This window comes from Pan troglodytes, chromosome 1 (genome assembly GCF_028858775.2).
Source record: "Pan troglodytes isolate AG18354 chromosome 1, NHGRI_mPanTro3-v2.0_pri, whole genome shotgun sequence".
In the NCBI taxonomy this organism is placed as follows: domain Eukaryota; kingdom Metazoa; phylum Chordata; class Mammalia; order Primates; family Hominidae; genus Pan; species Pan troglodytes.
This window is the reverse complement of record NC_072398.2, coordinates 221,661,396-221,687,685: the sequence shown is the minus strand read 5'-3', so window position 1 is coordinate 221,687,685 and position 26,290 is coordinate 221,661,396. Positions and strand designations below refer to the sequence as shown.

Here is a 26,290-nt window from a genome sequence, read left to right as displayed (position 1 = left end):
CCCATTTTTTCTTTTCATTATTTCCTATCCTCATTCTTGCTGGAACTCATCTAGTCAGACTCTTGTTCTCCCCTCACCACCAAAGCTGCTCTTATCAGAGTCACAAAAGCTCTTCTTGGTGATAGATTCAGTGCATTTTCTCAGTCCTCATCTTACTGAATGTCTCTGGCATTTGACACAGTTGTCTGCTCTTCATGGGACACTTTCTTCTCTTGGCTTCTTTTCCTTGAACCTTTCTAGCTGCTCCATCATGGTCTGTGGACACAGACCTTGGCTATTTCTATATGTTTCTCTGCTCCCCCTTCCATTTTTGTACTGATGGTGAAGATAATGATAACTCATATATTGAGCATGTATTACATGTATTAATACACATAAACCTTTTACATGTTTTGACTCATTGAGTCCTCACAACACCCCTCTTCTGTGAGGTAGGTATTGCTTATTCCCTTTTCACATACTTTCCCAGTGTAACACGGCTACTCAGCGGGAGAGCCAGAGCCAGTCCCAGGGAGTCATTCTGTCTGCAAACCTCTGCCCTGCCTCGCCTTCTGCTGACTCTCAGGTGTCCTCTCTCTCCAGCCTGGGCCCCTACCCTGAGCTCTAGATGCTGATACACAACTACTGCCTGACATCCAAATCACTGCCAGGCACCTTACATTTAAATCATTTGAACTGGAGCAGCTAGCTCAGGCCACAAATCCAAGTCACCTTTAGTTTCTCTTTTTCTTCACATCCCATGATCAGATCATCAGTAGATCCTGTTTGCTCTCCCTGTAAAACATATCCTGACTCCATCTCTTTTCACCACCTTTGCTGCTAATACCCTGGTGCAAGCCACCACAGTGCTGGACAGTGCTGTGACAGCCTCATGACCATTCTTCTTATTTCCATAGTTCCTCCTAAGTCCCACAGAGAATAATGTTTTTAAAACATATCCCAGCTCTAAACCACCCAGCAGTTTCCATTAGAATAACATCCCCAGACCTTACCATGGTCTATAAGGCCATCTATACTCCATTTGCTACCTGATTACATCTGATGCATCTCCTACCCGTCTCCCTACTCTTGCCATTCCATCCACACAAGTTTTCTTGCTTTTCCTGAAATATGTGGTGCCCCTTTCCATTTCAGGACCTTGGCACTTGCTGTTACTATGAATTTGAGTAGAATAACCCCTGCCAAAGACCTCTGCCTGCTTAACCTACTTCCCAGACCACTCAGTCTAGAAGTCTGTCTCCCATTCTTCTCCCTGGTAGTCTCTAACCTTATCTTTATCTTTCTTCATACTAGTACTCGCCACTAAAATCTGTCTATATTTTGTTTACTCTTTATCATCTCTGTCTCCTTTGTCAATGGAACCCTTGTCTTATTGACCACTAGCATTTGGCACATAGTAGGAGCACAAAAGGTATTTGCTGAGTGGATGGATGGATAATGGTTTAAAAATCATGCTCTGGATTGCCTGGGCTCAAGTCTCATTTTTAGCATTTGCTTAACCTCTTTCTTTCTCTTTAACATGAGGCTAACTATATAGTACCATCTTTATTTTTTTGTTTTGTTTTGTTTTTTGTTTTTTTATTGAGACAGAGTCTTGCTCTGTCACCTAGGCTGGAGTGTGTGACACGATCTTGGCTCACTGCAACCTCTGCTGCCCTGGTTCAAGCGATTCTTGTGGCTCAGCCTCCCAAGTAGCTGAGACTACAGGCACACGCCACCACGCCCTACTTATTTTTTTGTATTTTTAGTAGAGATGAGTTTTGCCATGGTGACCAGACTGGTTTCAAACTCCCGACCTCAGGTGATCCGTCCACCTTGGCCTCCCAAAGTTCTGGGATTACAGGCATGAGCCACCACGCCTAGCCTAGTACCATCTTTATAAGGTTATTGAGAAGATTGTAATAATTCATGTTTAACATTAAGAACACTTCCTGATACAAAATAAGCTTAAAAACCAGGGTAGATAGGTAGGAGAGAACATTCTAGTAGAGAGAACAGCCAGTGCTGTGCCTTTATAAATATGGGGCATATTTTGAACTAGTTAGGATTTTTTTTTTTTTTTTTTTTTTTTTTTTTTTTTTGAGATGGAGTCTCGCTCTGTCGCCCAGGCTGGAGTGCAGTGGCGCAATCTCGGCTCACTACAAGCTCCGCCTCCTGGGTTCACACCATTCTCCTGCCTCAGGCTCCCGAGTAGCTGGGACTACAGGTGCCCACCACCACACCCGGCTAATTTTTTGTAGTTTTAGTAGAGACGGGTTTTCACCGTGTTAGCCAGGATGGTCTTGATCTCCTGACCTCGTGATCTGCCCACCTTGGCCTCCCAAAGTGTTGAGATTACAGGCGTGAGCCACCGTGCTTGGCCATTAGGATTTCTTATAAACATAAATGTCTACTGAAAAAATTATTATTATTATTATTATTACTGAGACAGAGTTTCACTCTTGTTGCCCAGGCCGGAGTGCAGTGGCGAGATCTTGGCTCACTGCAACTTCTGCCTCCTGGGTTCAAGCAGTTCTCCTGCTCAGCCTTCTGAGTAGCTGGGATTACGGCGTGTGCCACCACGCCTAGCTAATTTTTGTATCATTAGTAGAGATGGGGTTTCACCAGTCAGCCAGGCTGGTCTCGAACTCCTAACTCACCTGCCTCGGCCTCCCAAAGTGCTGGGATTACAGGCATGAGCCACCGCGTCCAGCCAAAATATATTATTTTTTAATGTGCCTTCCGTAATTAGTTTTTGTCACAAAATGAACAGAACGATAGTATGTGAATCTCATTAATTAGCCATTTGTTGTGGGAAATGGTGATGATATACAGTGTCCTTTTTAAAAGCTCGTAAGTAGCCTGGTTTGGGGAGGGGGCCAATTCAATAGATGATGTTGATATTTTGACTATCAACTGTGGTCAAAATGCAGTTAAAGTTTTTTGTTTGTTTGTTTTTGTTGTTGTTTTTGAGATGGGGTCTCGCTGTGTCCTCCAGGCTGGAGTGGAGTGGCACAGTCTTGGCTCACTGCAACCTCCACTTCCTGGGCTCAAGTGATCCTCCCACCTTAGCGTCCCGAGTAACTGGGACTACATATGCCCTCCACTAAGTCCGGCTAATTTTTGTGTTTTTAGCAGAAACAGGGTCTCACTATGTTGCCCAGACTGGTCTCAAACTCCTGAGCTCAAGTGATCCACCCGCCTCTGCCTCCCAGAGTGCTGGGATTACAGGCATGTGCCACCACACCTGGCCCGGTTAAACTTTTTAGATTCATAGGGCTATGGGAAATCTTTTCATGTTAGTTTTGGTTACTAAAGCACAGCCACAGCTGTTAGGGAAGGTCATCCTCATACCTTAACTGTCAGAGTCTGAGAATTTTGTATTCATTGGTAGTTTGACCAGCCTGTCAACTTATTCTTGAAGAAATCCTCAAGATAAAGTATTAACATTTTTTTTCTACCTGATGATTTTTAGGTAAAGCAGCAGCTTTCTCTTTTTGCTATAATAATTCCATGTAATGTATAGTTTTTCCCCGACTCCCCAGCTTTTTGAGACATTTGAAACAGAGAAGCTGAAAAAAAAACTATAATGAACTTTTGTATACCCATACTTATATATTTTTCCTGAATTATGTGAAAATTATAGATATCATGACAGTTTACCCCAAATACTTCCATGCTTATCTCTTAAAATCAAGAATATTCTTTTTTTTTTTTTTTTTTTTTTTTTAAGACGGAGTCTCACTCTGTCGCCCAGGCTAGAGCAATGGTGCAATCTCAGCTCACTGCAAACTACACCTCCCGGGTTGAAGTGATTCTCCCGCCTCAGCCTCCCAAGTAGCTGGGACTACAGGCACCTGCTATCATGCCCAGCTAATTTTGTGTTTTTGTAGAGATGGGGTTTCACCATGTTGGCCAGGCTGGTCTTGAACTCCTGACCTCAGGTGATCTGCCTGCCTCGGCCTCCCAAAGTGCTGGGATTACAGGCATGAGCCACTGCACCCAGCCAGGAATATTCTCCTAATACCACTATCCCATCTAGGAAATTTAATACTGATTCAATATTGATTCAATATTATATCATGTACAGTCCATTTTCAAATTTCGTTAATTAAATCAAAAATTAGGAAAGAGAGTGTTTTAATCCAAGATCCAGTCAAGGTTTATATATTTCATTTGGTTATGATTTTTTAAATCTTTCATTATACTGGTATTTTTGAATTGTCTAGGCCACATTCTGATTTGTCTGATTATTTCCTCAATATTAGATTCAAGTTAAATCTTTTTGTTAAGAATGCTATAAAGGGGCCGGGTGCAGTGGCTCACGCCTCTAATCCCAGCGCTTTGGGAGGCCGAGACGGGTGGATCACCTGAGGTCAGGAGTTCCAGACCAGCCTGGCCAACATGGTAAAACCCCCTCTCTATTAAAAATACAAAATTTAACTGGGCATGGTGGTGCACACCTGTAGTCCCAGCTACTTGGGAGGCTGAGGCAGGAGAATTGCTTGAACCTGGGAGGCAGAGGTTATAGTGAGCTGAGATTGTGCCACTGCACTCCAGCCTGGGTGACAGAGCAAAACTCCATCTCAAAAAAAAAAAAAAAGCTATAAAGGGGCTAGGCACGTTGGCTCACTCTTGTAGTCCCAGCTACTTGGGAGGCTGAGGCAGGAGGATCACTTGAGCCTGAGAGGTCAAGGTTATAGTGAGCTATGATTGTACCATTGCACCCCAGCCTGGGTGACAGAGGGAGACCCTGTCTCCAAAAAAAAGGAAAAAGATTGCTATAATGGTGATGTTGTGTACTTCCTGTTGCATCACATCAGTAGACATAAAATGTCAATTTGTCCTATTATCAATAATGTTAAAGTTTGGTAAATTTGGTTAATGTGATGTTTCCCAGCTCTCTCCATTGTAAATGTATCATTTCCCTTCTTACTAATAGATATCTGGGCATGGACTTTGGATCGTATGCATATTCTGTTTCCCATGCATCTTTTACTCAATTATTTTAGCTTTTTGTTGTTTGTTGTTATTGTTGTTGTTTTTAAGATGGGGTCTCTTGCTCTGTAGCCCAGGCTGGAGTACAGTGGCACGATCTCAGCTCACTGCACCCTCCGCCTCCCGGGCTCAAGTGATCCTCCTACCTCAGCCCCTCTAGTAGCTGGGACTACAGGTGTGTGCCATCACACCTGGATAATTTTTGTATTCTTTTGTAGACATGGGGTTTGGCCATGTTGCCCAGGCCAGTCTGGAATTCCTGGGCTCAAGCAGTTTGCCTGCCTCAGCCTCCCGAAGTGCTGGGATTATAGGCGTTGAGTCACTGTGCTTGGCCTATTTTAGTATTTATTATCCTTTCTTGATTCAGTTATTACATCTGGGGTTACAATATGGTGATTTTCCAATTGCCATTTCTTCTGCATTTATTAGCCACCTTTTTTTTGGTTTTTTGTTTTTCAGATGGGATCTTGCTGTGTTGCCCAGGCTGGAGTGGCTATTCACAGGCCTGATCATAGCGCACTACAGCCTTCAACTCCTGGGCTCCAGGGATCCCAGGGGCTGGGCATGGTGGCTCACACCTGTAATCCCAGCACTTTGGGAGGCCAGTGACTGCCTCAGCCTCAGCCTCTCGAATAGCTGAAATGAACAGGTGCATGCCCCATGCCTGGTAATTAGCTAGCTTTTTAAAAATGTTTACTTAAAGAAGAGTTTCCCCTTTTCCTCTCCTTCTTTCAGTATCACCATGGAATCATGAATTCTTTCTATATTCAATGTACTGTATTATTTTTCTGTTGATTTATTGGCCAGTGGGATCCTGTGTCCTTTTGAAGTGGCCCCAGTGGTGTTTGAGTTCTTCCATCCTTTCTGACACAAAATGTTTCAGACTCACCTTGTACTTTCCTTGCTTCAGACCTGGAAGCAGCTATTTTTTTCAAGGAACCCTGGTTCCTTTCAGTGGCAGTGGTACTTAGAAACCAAGATCTAGGTGCTAAGTATGCTTAAACAATAACCTTTTATAAAAAAACATTGCCTGAGGCCAGGCACACTGGCTCACATCTATAATCCCAGCACTTTGGGAGGCCGAGGTGGGCGGATCACGAGGTAAGGAGTTCGAGACCAGCCTGGCCAACATAGTGAAACCCTGTCTCTACTAAAAATACAAAAAATTAGCCAGGCACGGTGGCGTGCACCTGTAGTCCCAGCTACTTGGGAGGCTGAGGCAGGAGAATTGCTTGAACCTGGGAGGCAGAGGTTGTGGTGAGCCGAGATCGCATCACTGCACTCCAACCTGGGTGACAGAGTGAGACTCCACCTCAAAAAAAAAAAATTGCCTGACATTTTGATATTGTATTACCATGTAAGAGGGCTTTCACGTGTTTTTAAAATGGTTCATCTCTTGGTCCTTCCTCTAGTACTGTGTGGGTAGGCAGGTCAAATGCTAAAATCTTCATTTAAAGATGAAGAAGATGAGGTTTAGAGAGAATTTAACTTTCTCAGAATTAGAAGGCTAGTAAGAACAAGTGCCAGGACCCCAAACCCAAGCCTCTTACCAGTTTAATTTTTTTTTCTTTTTTTTCATAACATGTAGTCTCCTAAAAAAGTGTGTTTAGATATCTAGTAGAGCTATGTAGTTGGTTCGTGGTCTTGGTCACTGCCTGCCCATCTAAAGAGAACACTTCCTTTGTGAGAATAACTGACAAACGACCAGAACCATAGAGGATATTTGCATCCTTCTGAGCATTGCTTGGGAGCTCCTTTTGTAATGGAGTTTGCTAAATGGCTTTCAGCAGTGCTTTGTGATGCATGGAATGTTTGATGTGGGACTTGGAGAGCTCTGTTTGGAAACAGTGGATGGTCATACTTATACCCTTTGTCTCATGACAGCCTGTAATTGGGTCACTGCTAGGGAACCAAAAGAAGCAGGGCTGGGTGCGGTGGCTCACGCCTGTAATCCCAGCACTTTGGGAGGCCAAGGTGGGCAGATCGTGAGGTCAGGAGTTCGAGATCAGCCTGGCCAACATGGTGAAAACCCATCTCTACTAAAATATAAAAATTAGCCGGGCATGGTGGCGGGCACCTGTAGTCCCAGCTACTGAGGAAGCTGAGGCAGGGCACCTGTAGTTCCAGCTACTGAGGAAGCTGAGGCAGGAGAATCGCTTGAACCCGGGAGGTGGATGTTGCAGTGAGCCAAGATTGCGCCATTGCACTCCAGCCTGGACAATAATAGAGTGAGACTCCATCTCAAAAAAGAAGGAGGAAACCCTGGCAGTAAATCTTAAAATGCTATGCTTATGCTGTAATTTAGTATTGCGCTGTTTGAAGGTCTCTTTCTTAACCCTACTTATTTTATTTTCACTAAAATTCAAGTTTTTCAAATTAACAACCTAAGGAAACTTTTTAGACATTTGTCCCCTATTCTCTGCCCACCATGAGAGTTTAATACCTCAGATATACTACATATCTGTATACTGATTATATTTGTACTTCATATATTAAAAGACTGAGATTTTTTTCATCCTCTGAGAACCATTTTTTGGCCCCTTTGGGGTGATATTACCCTTATTGAAAAACGCATGGAGTAGATGGAAAAATGAAGGATACATCTGATTTGTATTACAATAATCCTTTTTTTTTTTTTTTTTGAGACAGAGTCTCGCTCTGTCTCCAGGCTGGAGTGCAGTGGCGCGATCTCTGTTCACTTCAACCTCTGCCTCCCGGGTTCAAGTGATTCTCCTGCCTCATCCTCCCAAGTAGCTGGGATTATAGGCACGTGCCACCATGGCCAGCTAATTTTTGTATTTTTAGTAGAGACAGGGTTTCTCCATGTTGGTCAGGCTGGTCTCGAACTCCCGACCTCAGGTGATCACCCACCTCGGCCTCCCAAAGTGCTGGGATTACAGGTGTGAGCCACTGCACCCGGTCAGTAATCCATCTTATAGTTGCATATTGAAAATAAAGTGTCTTACTTGAATAACTAAATGCAGTCTATAAATTATTTCAGTCCTAATAGCACTATGAGCTTTTGGTTACCTGAAGGCTAAACTCATCCTACTGATCAAAGATAGTAATTTTTCACTCAGAGGAAGCATCAAAGTCTACAATCTTAATTTTTTTTCCTTCCAAAGAGTTAGATAATTGAGATTTTTTATGATACTGGTGAATTTAATCTTTTTCAATATTGTTTTTCTCTGGAATTTATTGATATATAAGATATTACTTGAATATATTCTAACGCTTAAGGTATACACGTGTTATTTCACCTAAAAATTCCCCCTTTCTCCTACCACTACCCCAGATAAAGAACTCTTGAGTCTTTGAGGGAGTAGAAACATACTGCAGTGAGTTTTTTCTTTTTAACATTTACCCATTACAGACCATCTTGTGTGCTTTGTGGGTTTTTTTCCTAAACATTTCTCTGTATGTCTTTTTATTATTGTTTCCTGCCTTTGTCTCTTTTCCTTGTCCTTTGCTTTCTCTACTTCCCCCAATATTCCTTCCATTTCTCCTTCCCTGCCCTCTTATTTCTTCCCTCTCCTACATGTTATCTCCTTTCTTTTCATTCAGGACTATGAGAGTAAATTGCAGGCCTTGCAGAAGCAGGTTGAAACCCGATCCCTGGCTGCAGAAACAACTGAAGAGGAGGAAGAAGAGGAAGAAGGTGAAATCTAGAGACCGAAAGTTTCCTGTGTATATCTTTTTGAAGTTATATTATCAAATTAGTCATTTATGCATAATCAAAGCTGGATTCCTCTTAGTTGGCCCTATCATTTATTGACATTTTACTGAGCCAGTTTACAGATGATTGAATAGATGTGCAGTGTTGAGAATCCAGGCTGTATTTTATGAGGTGGGGATGGGAGTGATGGTGTTCTTAGACCTTCGCACAGTTTCTGAGCACATGTTCATTTAAATCCCTTAGGAAGTTGACCTGCACTGTCTCTCATATTGCTGTAGATGTGACTTTTAGATATCCATTACAAATATAGAGCTGAATCTTTGTTAAGACAGTCTGTTCAATTTGAAGCCATTTCTGGCAAATTTCTAATCATATTGCTTAGTCATGTTTGCCTATCTTAGATTTTCCAGCATTTCTTAGTTGAGTTAGGGCTTTCATTATTACTTATTGCCTTATAATGCAGTGTGAACACTTATCACAATTCGTTTTTCTACCCAACCTCTTGGCAATCTCAAGGCTTCAAACTAACTTTGAAGGAACTCTTAATTTATGTATTACATTTCTTATTTATTTATTTACTTATTTATTTTTGAGACAGAGTTTTGTTCTTGTCGCCCACGCTGGAGTGCAATGGCGCAGTCTTAGCTCACTGCAACCTCCGCCTCCTGCCTCAGCCTCCTAAATAGTTGGGATTACAGGGATGCGCCACCACGCCCAGCTAATTTTGTGTTTTTAGTGGAGATGGGGTTTCACCATGTTGGTCAGACTGGTCTCAAACTCCTGACCTCAGGTGATCTGCCTGCCATGGCCTCTCAAAGTAATGGGATTACAGGCATGAGCCACTGCGCCCAGCGAATTTCTTATTTTTAAATAAGTGAGATGGTACCTTTTTTCTCTCTGTAACAGAAAAAAAAAAAAGAAATATATGAAGTCATACAATGTAACAGAGGTCAGGAGTTTGTCTTTTTTTTTTGAGACAGAGTCTCACTTTGTCACCCAGGCTTTAGTGCAGTGGTGCAGTCTTGGCTCACTGCAACCTCTGCTTCCTGGGTTCAAGCAATTCTCATGCCTCAGCCTCCTGAGTAGCTGGGACTACAGGTGCGTGCCACCACGCCTGGCTAATTTTTGTAATTTTAGTAGAGATGGGGTTTCTCCATGTTGGCCAGGCTGGCCTCAAACCCCTGACCTCAGGTGATCCGCCTACCTCTGCCTTCCAAAGTGCTGGGATTATAGACGTGAGCCACTGTGCCTAGCTAGGAGTATTTTTTTTTATTGTGGCCACATGTTATACCTTTTTTTAAAAAAAAGAAAAATTTATTTCTTTGTTGTATTATTTTAAATAAATGCAAAAGTAGGATTTTTAAAGATTTTCTGAAATGTATATATTGCTTTCATAATATCAACAGAATTTGGTAAGCTTTACTAAAAAGAAACAAAAGCGGCTGAATGGAGAGAAACTGGAAAACACCTCACCTTGGTAAAAGAGATAAGCTAGAAGAGAGGTGTAATTTTTATATAGTTGTAAGATTGCCATTAAATATGCATCATTCATTCTTTCAGTTCCTTGGACACAGCATGAATTTGAGTTGGCCCAATGGGCCTTCCGGAAATGGAAGTCTCATCAGTTTACTTCATTACGGGACTTACTCTGGGGCAATGCCGTGTACCTAAAGGAGGCCAATGCCATCAGTGTGGAACTGAAAAAGAAGGTATGGAGCAGGAGGACACAGGAGAGCTGGAGGCAAAGCCGAGCCTGCTGTGGGAGCATCTGGGCTCTCACCTTGAATTAACCTTTCCTTTGGGGGAACTCAGCTGCTTTGTGCTATAAAACAGCTTTATATATGTCTTTATTTAATATATGGGCCTGGAACATAGTAGGTGCTAATTAAATTTTTGTTAAATAAAATTTTTTAAAAAAAAGATGTTTTCTACCTTATTTTACAAATAGACTATATTCCTACAAAAACTAGAGAAACATAGTAATAGAAAAATACTTCTCTTGGGTTTCTGAATAATTTTAATTTTCTTCCACTTTTCTGTTATTAAGTTTGCACCTCTAAGTTTGGTATGCCCCTTTGCCATTGATCTGCTTCTCCTCTAGGGTCTGAGAGGCACTGCTGTGTAGTGGACAAGCACATGCACCCTGGACCCAGACAGTCCAGGTTCCAGTCCCAGCTCCACGAGTGGTGTTGATCCCCCTAGCCCTGTGCCTCCATTCCCCCATCTACATAATGGGGTTGGCAGCAGTACCTGGCACCAAGGGATTTTGTGAGGAATGAAAATGGGCATATGCATAAAGCACTTATAGTGTCTGGCATGGTAAAAGGCAATAAATGTTATTCATTTTTGTAAGTAGTACCAAAACTTCACACCAAACCTTAGATTCAGTCTTCTGTATGCCCCCGTGTTTATCAGTTTCTTCACTGCTAAGATTACAGTGGAAGACCATATTGTGTAGTAGGTAAGAGCATGGACCACCTAACTTTGGGGAAATTAATTATCTTCTCCTAAAACTAAATTCTAGTTTTAGGGAATACGATATGTTCTTCATTCATAATCTCGGCAGCCTTTCTCATTTTATAATTATTTATTAGCCACTCCTCTCCTCAAGTAGACTAAATAAAGGCAGTAACTGTCTTTTTTTCTTACTACTGTGCATAGCATTTAATTAATATTAAATAATTGTTTAATAATTGTTGGTGAAACTATAACGTGGTAGGGAGAAATAAATGATGCGATGTCGTGAAGTACCATATTTATTAAACACTTTTATAAAACCATATTTATTAAACACTTTTTTTTATGAGATAGGATCTGGCTCTGTCGCCCAGGCTGGAGTACAGTGGCGCAATTATGGCTCACTACTGCCTCCACCTTCTGGGCTGGGCTCAGTTTGTAGAGACAGGGTCTCACTGTGTTGCCTAGGCTGGTCTCAAACTCCTGGGCTCAAGTGATCCTTCCGCCTCGGCCTTCTAGTGTGCTGGGATTACAGGTGTGAACTTCCATGCCCAGCCAAATAAACGCTTTTAAGAGCAGTAGTTGCAATCCTCTGAATTTAAAATGGGAAACCTTGCTGTGTTTTCATCCTCTCTCATTAGTGAGGGACTAGATATGCATTTTGTGGTCGACCTTTTGTTCTCTGGTATAAATTCTATAAAAGTCTTCATTCATTCAATCAAAATGTATTTATAAAGATTTTATGCCGGGTGTGGTGGGTTGTGCCTGTGATCTGAGCCGCCGAGGTGGGTGGATCATTTGAGCTCAGGAGTTCAAGACCAGCCTGGGCAATGTGGTTAAACCCCATCTCTACAAAAAATTTTTAAAAATCAGCTAGGCTGGTGATGCATGCCTGTAGTCCCAGGTACTCAGGAGGCTGAGATGGTAGGATCACCTGAGCCTAGGAGGTGGAGGCTACAGTGCTCTGTGATTGCATCACTGCACCCAGCCTGGGTGACAGAGTGTAACCTTGTCCCCACCGTGCCTCCCCTCAAGAAGATTTTCGTATGTGCAAAAACACTGCCAGGCTAGGAAAACAAAGTCCTTAAATAGCTTAATTTGAAGTTAGGGTTATTCCCTATGACTGCTAACAGGTGGCCATATTTTTCAGTAGAAAGTTAGTCACAAGATATTTGTTGAGCACATTCTACCTCTTTCCCATTGGGTATGATTGTATCGTCTCATCTCTGAAGCTTGCTTGCTGAAAACCATTTGTCAATGGTTTATTCTTTCTATTCAGGTGCAGTTTCAGTTTGTTCTGCTGACTGACACACTGTACTCCCCTTTGCCTCCTGAATTACTTCCCACTGAGATGGAAAAAACTCATGAGGACAGGCCTTTCCCTCGCACAGTGGTAGCAGTAGAAGTCCAGGATTTGAAGAATGGAGCAACACACTATTGGTCTTTGGAGAAACTCAAGTATGAAAACATTCATAAAGGCTGGTTGTTTTATTTAGGAAATAACAATGACCTGCTCAAGTGAGCTCCCTCCAGCTCTCCTCTCTCTGAGGACACTGTTGCTTACTTCCCTGTACTTTCTAAATGCTGTTGCTGGCCAATGGTATTACCATCCATCTGTTTTCTTTTAAGTGAATAAATGCACTCCTCACACACTCTGACATTTGTAGATATTTAAGTTTACCCTCCATAGACCCTCCTTTAAATTTTAAATATTCCAGTTTCATCATATTTCTGTTTCAGATTTGGAACTTATTTATCTTTTCTATCCTGGACCTCAGGATAATCAATAATAAACATGGAAGTTATAATCTGGCTTCTTTTACATGTAGTATAATGAGGTATTTCCCCCGTCTCAGTGTATTTGAGATGTCACATACAGTTGACCTACAATATTCCCCCTTATGACTTTTCACCCGGTAGAGGATAGGTGGCCATTCTTGACTTTTGATGGCTTATCTCTAGAATCAAGACACTTCAGATACTGAGTGTTGGTTTCTGTATTTTTGGGCTTCATTCTTTTTAGTAACATTAAACAGTGGGAGCAACTCCTTTTTTTTTTTGAAGAAAATCTTGAACGGAAGATGCTTCCAAAGTGAAAGTTTAATGCAATCTCATTATATTAACCCAATGTGCTTTGTGTTTACTAAATAGGCAGAGGCTGGATTTGATGCGAGAGATGTATGATAGGGCAGGGGAGATGGCCTCCAGTGCCCAAGACGAAAGCGAAACCACTGTGACTGGCAGCGATCCCTTCTATGATCGGTTCCACTGGTTCAAACTTGTGGGGAGGTATGTGATGATTTTGTTGATGTCTTCTTTTAAAATAATGAATAGTTTTAAGTGTTTAAAACCTGAGCAGATAATATAAAAAGTTAAGAGGAAAAAAAAAAGATGTAAAAAGGCCTTATCTATAATCTTATCCCCTCACAACCACTGCGTCATTTGGTATATTTCCCTTCAGTTATATGCAGCAGGCATTTTTGTTTCGACTCTCAAACTTTCAGCCAAAGTATTTAAATCTTCCCTGACTTTAAACTTACAAAGTGTTCTGTAATTGATTAAGATAAATTTAGAAGGAAAAGAAAACTTATGCCTGTATCCTACACAGTTTAAATTCATAGTACAGCTTATCAGACACAATCTCTTCGTGATCTGATTTGTTTTTCTTTTTTTTAAAAAGCAATTCATCCCACTTTAGTCATTGCAAGGGTAAATTAATTGCACCTTGGTAGTCCCCTTCAGCCTCATTTTTTATACATTATTTCCAGCACTTAATGAAAACACATAGTGCCTCTATGAGTCCATATTGAGTCAAGTGTTCTTAGAGGTTTTCAGATTTTCAAAGCAGGGAAATTTAACTTTGAGCTTATGATTTCAGAATTTGAATTGCTTTTTCAATTGCAGAAAACCCTGTGATGTTTTTTAAAGAAGCTGGGTAAAAAGGAGTTGCCGAAGTCATAGTATGTTGTGGAAATGAAGTAAATCTTTTCCACTCTACTCTGATAGCAAAGTAGTTTTTCAAAGAGATGAATTGGCCAAACACATCTTACCCTAGCAAAGCACATGCTGCTTTGCCATATGCCATTTCATCCATTTTGGTTTCTGCTCCAAAATGACGTGAGAATTTCAGTAAAGACTGAAAGCCTTCTTGTTTCACTTTGATGTTGAGTGGGTCCTTTGAGGCCTGGATGCTGATCTTTTATGTGAACTGGAGAATGTAAACGTGTTATAGCACAGTATTTACCTAGGATGGTCTACTCACGTGTTTCCTTTGCTTTTCTTATTCTAAGGATTAGTCCTTACATAACTTTTTCAACTTGCCCTTGTTCCCTTTCACCTGACCCAAATGATTTATGCTTATTTTATCCTTTTGCTTTTCCATTTGCTTTTATTGTGTTGATTCCCCAGTGGATTCTGTCCTGTTGGCACCTATTGCTTCCTGTTTAACCAACTATTCCTCTCTCCCTGGCTGTGTTAATTGGCGTCTTACCTGGTGTCTAGCTCCCCCATTTTCCACGGCTGTGTGAATGAGCGCCTTGCCGACCGCACACCCTCCCCCACTTTTTCCACGGCCGATTCCGACATCACTGAGCTGGCTGACGAGCAGCAAGATGAGATGGAGGATTTTGATGATGAGGCATTCGTGGATGACGCCGGCTCTGACGCAGGGACGGAGGAGGGATCAGATCTCTTCAGTGACGGGCATGACCCGTTTTACGACCGATCCCCTTGGTTCATTTTAGTGGGAAGGTTGGTGAGGTTATTGTGAGAAAGGCGAAAAGGGACCAGCTCTTGCTCTGAAGGCCTCCCTGCTTGCACAATTTTGGATAACCTTGCATTAGCCAATTCAACTCATGAATGCTCTTTTTCAAGTTCTCCAATACTTCAAGCTCTTAGTCAGTGCTGGTCTGGTTGAGATGGTTCTCAGGCATTGTGTGTGAGGTCCTCAGTCTACTCAGCACAATACGTAGCAATATATGAAGACTGCATGGAAGACACCTTGTCTTAAATTGCCCAGTAATTTTGTTCTGAAGAAGGGAACCCCAAAGGAGAAAGTAAAGCTAAGAGTCAAACGTAGTGGGTTCAGTGAATAGTATTATGGTCTAGATGTTTCCTTTTTAAAGGATTGTGATTGAAAAAGCATATGGAGGTAACATGAGAGAGGGGGCAGAGTGAGGCCAAGGTTTGGCTGAAGAATTTGTGGTACTGCAGGAGTCAGAGGACAAAAGTAGATTCAGGAGTAGAGTTAAATTTATTTTTTGCTTAGTCTACTGAATCCTAAAAAGAATCAGGAAAGTTAAGCTTCTCCTTTACCTAAAACGGATGCCTGTCTTCGGCCAGTTTCACTGAGCCTATCTACGGATCTTTGGCATCTGCTAAAATTTTAACCTATAGGGTTTATAATGATAAAGCTCAGAAAATCATCTATTGACCCCATCAGCAGTGAATATTGGCCAGGCACGGTGGCTCACCCCTGTAATCCTAGCACTTTGGCTCACACCTGTAATCCCAGCACTTTGGGAGGCTGAGGTGGGTGGATAACCTGAGGTCAGGAGTTTGAGACCAACGTGACCCATGAAACCCGTCTCTACTAAAAATACAAAAATTAGGCTGGGTGTGGTGGCTCACATCTGTAATCCAGCAGTTTGGGAGGCCAAGGCGGCCGGGTCACCTGAGGTCAGGAGTTTGAGACCAGCCTGCCCAACACGGTAAAACCCCGTCTCTACTAAAAATACAAAAAATTAGCCGGGCATGGTGGCGGGTGCCTCTAATCCCAGCTACTTGGGAGGCTGAGGCAGGAGAATCACTTGAACCCGGGAGGCAGAGGTTGCAGTGAGACAAGATTGCACAACTGCACTCCAGCCTGGGTGACAAGAGCGAAACTCCGTCTCAAAAAAAAAAAAAAAACAATGAATATTTGTTCGGTGCTATATGAAACTGCTTTGTGTTAAGACTAGTTCACCAAACTGAGGCATTGTCTCTGGCTCTCAGTTTGTGCATCCATCTTTCAGTGATGCAGAACTCTCTATGCACATGTTCCTAATACTGGTGTCTTTGTTCATCTCCAGCCTTCATGCTGAGGTAATTTAAATTACAAGTTCAACAGTAGAGCACGCATTGGATTAACCAAAAAGTATGTCCAGGTTTAAAAGTATTAAATTTAACTTTAATGGTACATTAGAATCACATATTGTTGAATCCTTTATAAATAAGGGAATTATGTCAGTGTTAAATGGATGAGTACCAGTTATCTAAAAATTAAAGGATAGCGAGTCTCCTGACCTAGTAGAGACATAGGTTCTAAAATTTATCTCACCAGGTGCAGTGGCTCACACCTGTAATCTCAGCAACTCTGGAGGCTGAGGCCAGAAGTTTGAGACCAGAGTGGGCAACATAGTGAGACCCTGTCTCTTTGAAAATTTAAAAAACAATTAGCTGGGTGTTGTGGTGCATGCCTGTAGTCCCAGCTTCTTGGAAGGCTAAGGCAGGAGGATAATTTGAGCCCAAGAGTTTGAGGCTGCAGTGAGCCATGATTGCACCACTGCACTCCAGCCTGGGGACAGAGCAAGACCCCAACTCTACCAAAAAATATAAAATAAAATAAAACAGAATTTGTAGTATGGTATTGGTCACATGGTCAGAACCTCATAACTAAATTAGAAGATGATCATTCTTATGGAAAGGGGGAAAAGAAAAGCTTTTTTGATAGAAATGAAAGCCTCAAGTGTAACTGTAGGTCATAGTATTAGACAGTCTCTGGGTTTTCCAGTGGCAAAGGAGCATTTAGAATTCAGTTTTTCCATGAATAAACATAAAGGGATTATGTGGCCATGAATATTGTTTTCTACTGGCATATCGCCATGAATAGATACGTAGAATTTCAGAGAAGCTGATTTTTATTAAAATTGAGAAAGGTATGTACAAATAATGGGACAATAATGCTTGCTTCATTTGATGGCTGCCTGTGTTCTTCAGCACGTTTCCATCCTGTTCTAAGGGAGTTGGAAGTTAAAACCCAGTTTCTGGCCATAAACTTTGTCCCAGTGCTAATTACACAGTTTCTAAAACTGTTCGCTTGTGTTCTATACCATTGCAGTGAAGAGTAGGCAGCTTCATCTTACGTAACATGGTGAGGAGAAGCCTGACCTAATTGTCAGGAGAAGCCTTGGGTCCTAGGCCATCTCTGTCACTATGACAAGCAACTTAAAGTGAAGCCTTTGGGCTCTCAAGTGTAAAGTGAATAACAGGTAGAAATAAAGAGCCATAAAGATCTTTTTCAACTTTCATATTCTGTCATCTACACTAGCAAAAATGAATATCCTGGTTAAGACTTCTACTAAGAAGCATTTGTATTTTGAGGAAGTTGTGTGGAAACTCAAGACAATCCCACTTAATGTGGAAATTAACTGAGGATACATGTATTGTTTTCTCTCTAGTTTTATAGTTTTCTTTCTTTTAATCATGTCAGATGTAAGTATAGGTATAAAGCAATCAACTCTATTTTGATTTTCACATAAAATACTTATGGAGCTGTGGCTCAGGAATTGATTTTTCCATTTGTTTAGGTTCCCAAGTTCTAACCTTGCAAGAAAGGACTGGGGGAGGAAGTGAAATAATATAATAGCAATCAGTAAAGTGAAGGATAGCTTTCCATTTTTGCCCTTGACTACATTTCTCTTCTACAAACAAAATTTACAATAATGCAACATCACCCAGTTGTGTAGTGGTCATTGTATGTGTAAGGAAAGTAACTACTTTCCTGTTTTTGTGATTCACAAGATTGGATTTCTCCTATTGGCATATAATTGCCAATATAAATCACTTGTAAAATTTTTAGTTTCTGGCTGGGTGCGGTGGCTCACTCCCGTAATCCCAGCACTTTGGGAGGCCGAGGTGGGCAGATCATGAGGTCAAGAGTTCGAAACCAGCCTGGCCAACATGGTGAAACCTCGTCTCTACTAAGAATACAAATATTAGCCAGGCATGGTGGTTTGTGCCGGTAATCCCAGCTACTCAGGAGGCTGAGGTAGGAGAATTGCTTGAACCCGGGAGGGGGAGGTTGCAGTGAGCCGAGATCGCGCCACTGCACTTCAGCCTGGGCAACAGAGCGAAGACTCTGTCTAGGGGGAAAAAAAAATTAGTTTCTTGTGAAATTCGATTAGTAAGTTTGTTTTTTAGCCATGACTGCCTCTGCTAAAACTTTATATTGCAAGTGAAAAAGAGCTTGTCCCTTTAGCTATTCTCTTATGGCATGCTGGGATGTTATGAACCATCCATCATAATTTGGGATGAAATGTAAAATATTTAAGCTAGTCTTCTGGGTTAAAAGGGGGTTAAAGATGATGATTCTGTGATCTCTCTAAGTACCTTAACTGACATTCTTTCTATAAGTAGCACCATAATTTTGCTAATTTTTCTTATCTTTATGTTGACCAGTTTGTTCCACTTTTTGAAGTAACTTCATTGAACTTTCTGCTAACGTATCCTTTACATATTCCCCTCTCTCATCCCTGTTCTCCTTCAGTCTGCTAGGTCAAAGTATAAGGATTCTCAAAAATGCAGAGTAATTATGAAAATTCTGTTTAAAAAGCTTCAGAATAGAATGTTCATATAGCATTGATTTGGAGCTAAGGGCTATATTCTGGTAACATAACAAGGTGCTACCTAGTGAATGTGTGATTGTGTAGTCATGGAGCTGATGTCCCTGCCATAGAATTACAGAATTATCTAAAAAGGGAAATCTATAATAATGGCCTTCAATGCTCCCACACTTGGACTAGCCATTGCCATAGGCAGAAAGGCAATCTCATCTTTACTGTGTGTGCAAACAGTACTTTAATGTAATGTGTGCTTAATATAAGCTTTCTTTAAAAAAAAAAAAGGTGGCTCCTGTTTTTGAATAGCTATTTTTAAGATAAATTAGATATAGTTAGGAATCTAAATGTGTTCTATATAGTTAATATCCATTATGAGGTGGCTCTGAAAAATCAACCTAGTATAAGTTGGATGGCTTTGATTTTCTGCTTCTGTTATAACCCATTTTTCTAGAAAAGCTTCCACTTCTACTTAAAGATAAGAGGCAAATCATTTTCCTGTTCCCTTATGCACATTGATGTTCACTTACCAAATATTTATAGAGTGGCCCAGCCCTCTGCAGACAGTGGTGTGCAAAACCAGACATGGTTCCTGCCCTCATAGACTTATAGTCTGATGGATGACACAGACATAAATTAAATAATTGCACAAATAAATGTAAATTATAGCAGTGATGAAATAGTTGTGTGTGTTGTCGGAGATCACATAACATTGGGGGACCTGTTATGAGAAAGTGGTGTTTGAAATAAGACCTGAAGATGTGAAATCAAAGGCATGAGGCCGGGTGTGGTAGCTCACGCCTGTAATCCCAGCACTTTGGGAGGCTGAGGTGGGTGAATCACCTGAGATCAGGAGTTTGAGACCAGCCTGGCCAACATGGTGAAACCCCATCTCAAAAAAAAAAAAAAGACATCAAAGGCATGAGGTGTAGGCATCGAGTGCAGAGAGGACTCCAGGCAGGGGACATGTGCAATGGCTCTTTAATGGCCCAGGCCTTGAAATGGGCAAGTCTAGCTGGGGTGCCCATAATAGAGGAGGGTGATCTGTGTATGTGTTGACTTTGAAAGCGAAATTATCCATTTGATACCTTACGCCAAATTCTTAGTCTTTTAAATTCTGTTGCAGTAGTTGTTGTTTGAGGGTCTTGTTTAGAACTTTTTAGAACTTTTCATTCTTATGTTTTTTTACACCAGAGCTTCAGCTCTCTGTTTCTTAGCATTTCTCTCTCTCCTGCTTTGGAGCAGACTGAAAGGGAAGTGGCATTATTTCATCTGATTTAATGTTCATTTGCAGTTATTTTTGTTATAGATTCATTTGTATTTCATTTATGCTCTAGTTATGTTAACATTTGTTTTTCTGTGATGTATTATGTCTGTTTTCATAATTTTCATTACTTTGAGTTGAAATCCCAAATACCCAGTCTATCCTCCTCCTCTCTTTGTTTTAAAATAGATTTCAGAGCAGGAAAATCATCAGATAAACATGTATGTCACTTGGTTTTGTTTGATTTATTGATACAAGTGTCTGTCTTTGTCTTTTGTCTTATGTTCGAAGATCAGCATATACCAAATGGGAAGACTGGAATCATAGTAGGAACTAGATTCTATTTCCCTTTCACTAATTGGAATGAACACTCTAGCTTTGTGACCACCAGTTTTTATTGCTTTTTTAAAAAAGTAATAGCTACACAATAAAGAAGAAAATACAAATGTGATAGGACTTTGCTAGTTTGCTTGAAATATAAAGTGTTAGAGCTATAATTTAGCTTTTACTTATGCATTTCTGAATTAGGTTTTGAACTCTAGGAGCAAACGCAAACCTTTTAGGCATCAACTGTCATCTTCTCCCTTAACATTTATCTTTTTTCTTTTTTTTTTTTCTTTTTTTCTCTTGAGACAAAGTCTTGCTCTTGTCCCCCAGGCTGGAGTGCAATGGTGCGATCTCGGCTCACTGCAACCTTCACCTCCTGGGTTCAAGCGATTCTACTGCCTCGGCGCCCCCGAGTAGCTGGGATTACAGGCGCCTGCCACCACGCCTGGCTAAATTTTGTATTTTTAGTAGAGACGGGGTTTCACCATGTTGGCCAGGCTGGTCTCGAACTCCTGACCTCAGGTGACCCACCTGCCTCGGCCTCCCAAAGTGCTGGGATTACAGACGTGAGCCACCCGGCCCTTAACATTTATCTTGATGCCCATTCAGAGTCTCCTCTAATCTTAGAACTCAAAAATTTCTTGCTGCAGAGCTTCTCTGCCCATTTGTGTCTGCTGACCTCACCTTGTCAGTCACCCTGCCTGAAGATAATAGTCATTTCTTTTTTTTTTTTTTTTTTTTGAGACAGAGTCTCACTCTGTCGCCCAGGCTGGAGTGCAGTGGCACGATCTCGGCTCACTGCAAGCTCCGCCTCCCGGGTTCACGCCATTCTCCTGCCTCAGCCTCCTGAGTAGCTGGGACTACAGGCGCCTGCCACTATGCCTGGCTAATTTTTTGTATTTTTTGTAGAGACGGAGTTTCACCGTGTTAGCCAGGATGGTCTTGATCTCCTGACCTTGTGATCGGCCCGCCTCGGCCTCCCAAAGTGCTGGGATTACAAGCATGAGCCACTGCGCCTGGCCTCTTTTTTTTTTTTTTGAGACAGAGTCTCACCCTGTCACCCAGGCTAGAGTGCAGTGGTGCAATTTTGGCTCACCACAACCTCCACCTCCCGGGTTCAAGCGATTCTCCTGCTACAGCCTCTTGAGTAGCTAGGACAACAGGTGCATGCCACCATGCCCGGCTAATTTTTATATTTTTAGTAGAGACAGTGTTTCGCCATGTTGGCCAGGCTGGTCTCGAACTCCTGGCCTCAGGTGATCCGCCTACCTCAGCCTCCCAAAGTGCTGGGATTACGGGCATGAGCCACCACTCCCAGCCAATAATAGTTATTTCTTAAAGTAACAATAAATGGCCAGGCACGGTGGCTCACGCCTGTAATCCCAGCACTTTGGGAGGCCGAGGCGGGCAGATCACCTGAGGTCAGGAGTTTGAAACCAGCCTGACCAACAGGGAGAAACCCAGCCTACTCAGGAGGCTGAGACAGGAGAATCGCTTGAACCCGGGAGATAGAGGTTGCAGTGAGCTGAGATTGCGCCACTGCACTCCAGCCTGGGCAACAAGAGTGAAACTCCATCTCAAAATAAATAAATAAATAAGGTAACAATAAAGACCCATAGGCCAGGTGCGGTGGCTCACGCCTGTAATCCCAGCACTTTGGAAGGCTGTTGCGGGCGGATCACGAGGTCAGGAGATCAAGACCATCCTGGCTAACACGGTGAAACCCTGTCTCTAATAAAAATCCAAAAAAATTAGCTGGGCATGGTGGCGGGCGCCTATAGTCCCAGGTACTCGGGAGGCTGAGGCAGGAGAGTGGCGTGAACCTGGGAGGCAGAGCTTGCAGTGAGCCGAGATTGCACCACTGCATTCCAGCCTGGGTGACAGAGTGAGACTCCATCTCAAAATCAGACAAAAAGCAACCAATAAAGACCATATGCTGTGATATGGAATTTATTTTAGAGTTATTAACTGTATTTCGTCCCATTTCCCTGCCTTTTTTGTCTCCTGGTTTCTGTTTTATCTATTGGGAAAAATGAAACAAAACCTCTTTATAATTTCTTAAATTAAAAGGTTAAGCTCGCCTGGGCACGGTGGCTCACACCTGTAATCCCAGCACTTTGGGAGGCCGAGGCGGGTGGATCACAAGGTCAGGAGATTGAGACCAGCCTGGCCAACATGGTGAAACCCCGTCTCTATTAAAAATACAAAAATTAGCTGGCTATGGTGGCGCGTGCCTGTAATCCCAGCTACTCGGGAGGCTGAGGCAGGAGAATCACTTGAACCTGGGAGCCGGAGGTTGCAGTGAGCTGAGATCGTGCCACTGTACTACAGCCTGGCGACAGAGCGAGACTCTGTCTCAAAAAAAAAAAAAAAAAAAAAAAAAGGTTGAGCTCTTGAATGGGCTCCTCCTCCAACCTGCCCGCAGCAGCATTCATAGAGCAGTATCTTGAAAGTCTGCTTCCAGGTGTGACTCTTCTCCCTACAGTAGTTAAGTTTTAGAGCATGATTTGGTGTGTGTTGGTCTTCGTCAACAGTTCTGCCAAGCGTTTGCTTGTTCATTATCTGTGCTGAAAAGGCAGCTGGAGGCAAATCTGAGAGGCTAGGACTGAGAAGGGGTCTTAAGACAAGGCCAGAAGTCAGCTCACAGTTGCAGGAAGATGGTCTCAGTGAATCTGAAAGCCAGTTTATCTCTCCATGGATGTTCTGACATTTGTCTCCTGGTTTCTGTCTTTAGGGCATTTGTTTACCTGAGCAATCTGCTGTATCCCGTGCCCCTGATCCACAGGGTGGCCATCGTCAGTGAGAAAGGTGAAGTGCGGGGATTTCTGCGTGTGGCTGTACAGGCCATCGCAGGTAGGTGACCCTCTTCTGAAATGAGAGCTGTGAGTTCTTTGTCTAGAGACAAAGCAGGCTGATTCTGCGTGGGTCACGCTTATATTACACATACAAACTGTGGGGAGTTTGTATGTGTAATACACAGACACATACTTTGGAGAAAGCCTTTATTGCTCCTTTCTAGCAGTTGTTCCCAAGTATCACAAATAGATCCTGCTTAGTCCAGACTACTGCTACTTTGCAATAATGGGGTAAAGAGATTTCCTTAAACATGTTAAAGAACAGCTCTTGCATTAACTATATAAAAGTCATTGGTGTATTTTTTGTTTTTTTTTTTTTTGAGACAGGGTCTCACTTTGCCGTCCAGGCTGGAGTGCAATGGTGCAATCATATCTCACTGCATCCTTCACCTCCAGGCTCAGCCATCCTCCCACCTCAGCCACCTGAATAGCCGGAACTACAGATGCACACCACCATCCCAGCTAATTTTTAAGTTTATAAATTTTATAGAGTTGGGGTCTCATTATGCTGCCCAGCATAGTCTCGATCGAACTCCTGAGTTCAAGCGATCTTCCTGCCCTGGCCTCCCAAAATGTTAGGATTACGGGTGTGGGCCATTGCACCCGGCCAGTCATTGGCCTTTTATTTTGTTTTGAGACGGAGTGTCGCTCTATTGCCCAGGCTGGAGTGCAGTGGCACAATCTCAACTCACTGCAATCTCCGCTTCCTGGGTTCAAGCGATTCTCATGCCTCAGCCTCCCTAGTAAATGGGATTACAAGTGCCCACCATCACACCCAGGTAATTTTTATATTTTTAGTAGAAACGAAGTTTCACCATTTTGGCCAGGCCGGTCTCAAACTCCTGACCTCAGATGATCTGCCCACCTCGGCCTCCCAAAGTGCTGGGATTACAGGCGTCAGCCACTGCGCCCAGCCTGGCCTAAATAATGTATCTTAACTGCTTCATTATTAACAAAGGATTGTTAGGCCTTTGTCTTGCTTAGTTGTTTTTTTTTGTTTTGTTTTGTTTTTTCTCAGAGTACTTGTAATAGACATTTGTTTGGCTGTTGTTTTGTAATGCACGGGTCAAGCTGATATAAGCTGATTGTGGTGGCTCGTGCCTGTAGTCCCAGCTACTTGGGAGGCTGAGGCAGGATTGCTTGAGCCCAGGAGTTTGAGGCCAACCTGGGCAACATAGTGAGACCCCATCTCTTAAAAAACAATTGAAAAAAAAAAAAGATTTTGGTATTTTCCATTTTTCCATGATCCAGCCTATGTTCTGAGGAAAGAATGTGGTCATTTTCTGTAATCTTTCTGTCTTAATTCCCAAATGCTGGGCTGTGTCCAGTGACCTTTCAGCCTTTCCCCTATGGAAACTTGTGACACAATCACCAGTGTTGAGTATATGGAAGTCTCCTCCACAAGTACAATATACTATTTTCAAATACTTGTTTGGTATTATTGACTATTATCTTGCCAGCATGGAGACAGTCAGGATTTCTAGGTATGACATTTGAACAATCTCAAGAATAAAACTGATTCTTTTTTTTTGAGACGGAGTCTCGCTCTGTTGCCCAGGCTGGAGTGCAGTGGTGCAATCTCGGCTCACTGCAACCTCCGCCTCCCGGGTTCAAGCAATTCTCCTGCCTCAGCCTCCTCAGTAGCTGGGATTACAGGTGCCCGCCACCACGCCCGGCTAATTTTTGTATTTTTAATAGAGACGGGGTTTCACCATGTTGGTCAGGCTGGTCTCGAACTCCTGACCTCGTGATCTGCCCACCTCAGCCCCTCAAAGTGCTGGGATGACAGGCGTGAGCCACCGCACCCGGCCTGAAACCGATTCTTTATTGACTAGTCTCATTTGAGCTGAGGAAGTTGATAAATCTACATGAACAGAGTGCGAAGCAGCCCATGCCGTGTTACTACTTTGGTATCATTCTCTCATGCCAAAGACTTGAGTTTATAATCCAGCAAGAGCCTTTTCCCTCCCTCCCCCTGTGTAGTCTCACTCAATTCTTGCTAATTTTTTTTTCTGCTTTAGCGGATGAAGAAGCTCCTGATTATGGCTCTGGAATTCGACAGTCAGGAACAGCTAAAATATCTTTTGATAATGAATACTTTAATCAGGTGAGAAACCGTCAGGAAGAAGGAAAACCCTGTGGAAAGAGAAAGAATGTTCAGCATTGGAGATCAGTTCTCCTGTAAAACTGAAAAATACAGGGTGCTGGTTGCCACAGAGTAGTTCAATAGAATATGGGACATGTCTAACAATTATGAAGGTAAAGGTGTATAGACTCAATATTCATATTTTATTCATTGCCTTTCCTCAGACAGCCCTCAGTCCATGTAATTTTCCAGTCACTATTATTTGTTGGGCAGATAAACAGAAGTAAGGCAACTGGGGAAAAATACGTTTTTATACTACTTTACCATGTATCTGCCCCTGCCTTTTTTTCAGAGTGACTTTTCGTCTGTTGCAATGACTCGTTCTGGTCTGTCCTTGGAGGAGTTGAGGATTGTGGAAGGACAGGGTCAGAGTTCTGAGGTCATCACTCCTCCAGAAGAAATCAGTCGAATTAATGACTTGGGTATGTAGACATAGTTTACTGTGCTTGGGGACATTTTCGACAAAGGGAAAATATTGACCATTATCAAGGGACATAGTGGCCTTCATCAACTAGGAATGGAAAGCATGCCCAACTCCCTCCTCTTTGCATTATTTGAACCATCTGTGTCTTCATTTGACCCTCTTTAGATTTGAAGTCAAGCACTTTGCTGGATGGTAAGATGGTAATGGAAGGGTTTTCTGAAGAGATTGGCAACCACCTGAAACTGGGCAGTGCCTTCACTTTCCGAGTAACAGTGTTGCAGGCCAGTGGAATCCTCCCAGAGTATGCAGATATCTTCTGTCAGTTCAAGTAAGCTGCCCCTTTGCTCTGCCTCCCAGCTAGCTGCTAACCAAGGTGACATCTCTTGTGCACTGTAGAGTGCTTTACATGTGTGAGGGATTAACACTCTTGAGACAAAGACTGACCAGTCTCTGAAGGAAAATACTTTCATCACTCCTATGGGAGTGAGAACCAGAAACCTGTCCTGGAATGCAACAGGGTTCCCTGGCAGGAGGAGCATGCTGCGCATCCTGCTGCAGGGCTCTGCTGT

The 26,290-nt window shown here is 42.4% G+C and overlaps 1 protein-coding gene across 12 annotated transcripts in view; it reads left to right on the top strand.

Moving 5' to 3' along the window:
• Window positions 1-26,290, top strand: part of KIF1B (kinesin family member 1B) — a 172,048-nt gene that overhangs the window by 101,219 nt on the left and 44,539 nt on the right. For 8 of the 12 annotated variants that reach the window (XM_024345208.3, XM_054664536.2, XM_024345185.3 and 5 more), the window contains 9 exon segments: window positions 8,542-8,635; window positions 10,214-10,362; window positions 12,390-12,568; window positions 13,262-13,399; window positions 14,612-14,860; window positions 23,031-23,149; window positions 25,173-25,258; window positions 25,590-25,719; window positions 25,887-26,049. In XM_024345208.3, coding sequence (XP_024200976.1) covers window positions 8,542-8,635; window positions 10,214-10,362; window positions 12,390-12,568; window positions 13,262-13,399; window positions 14,612-14,860; window positions 23,031-23,149; window positions 25,173-25,258; window positions 25,590-25,719; window positions 25,887-26,049 — 1,307 coding nt within the window. 12 annotated transcript variants of the gene reach the window in all.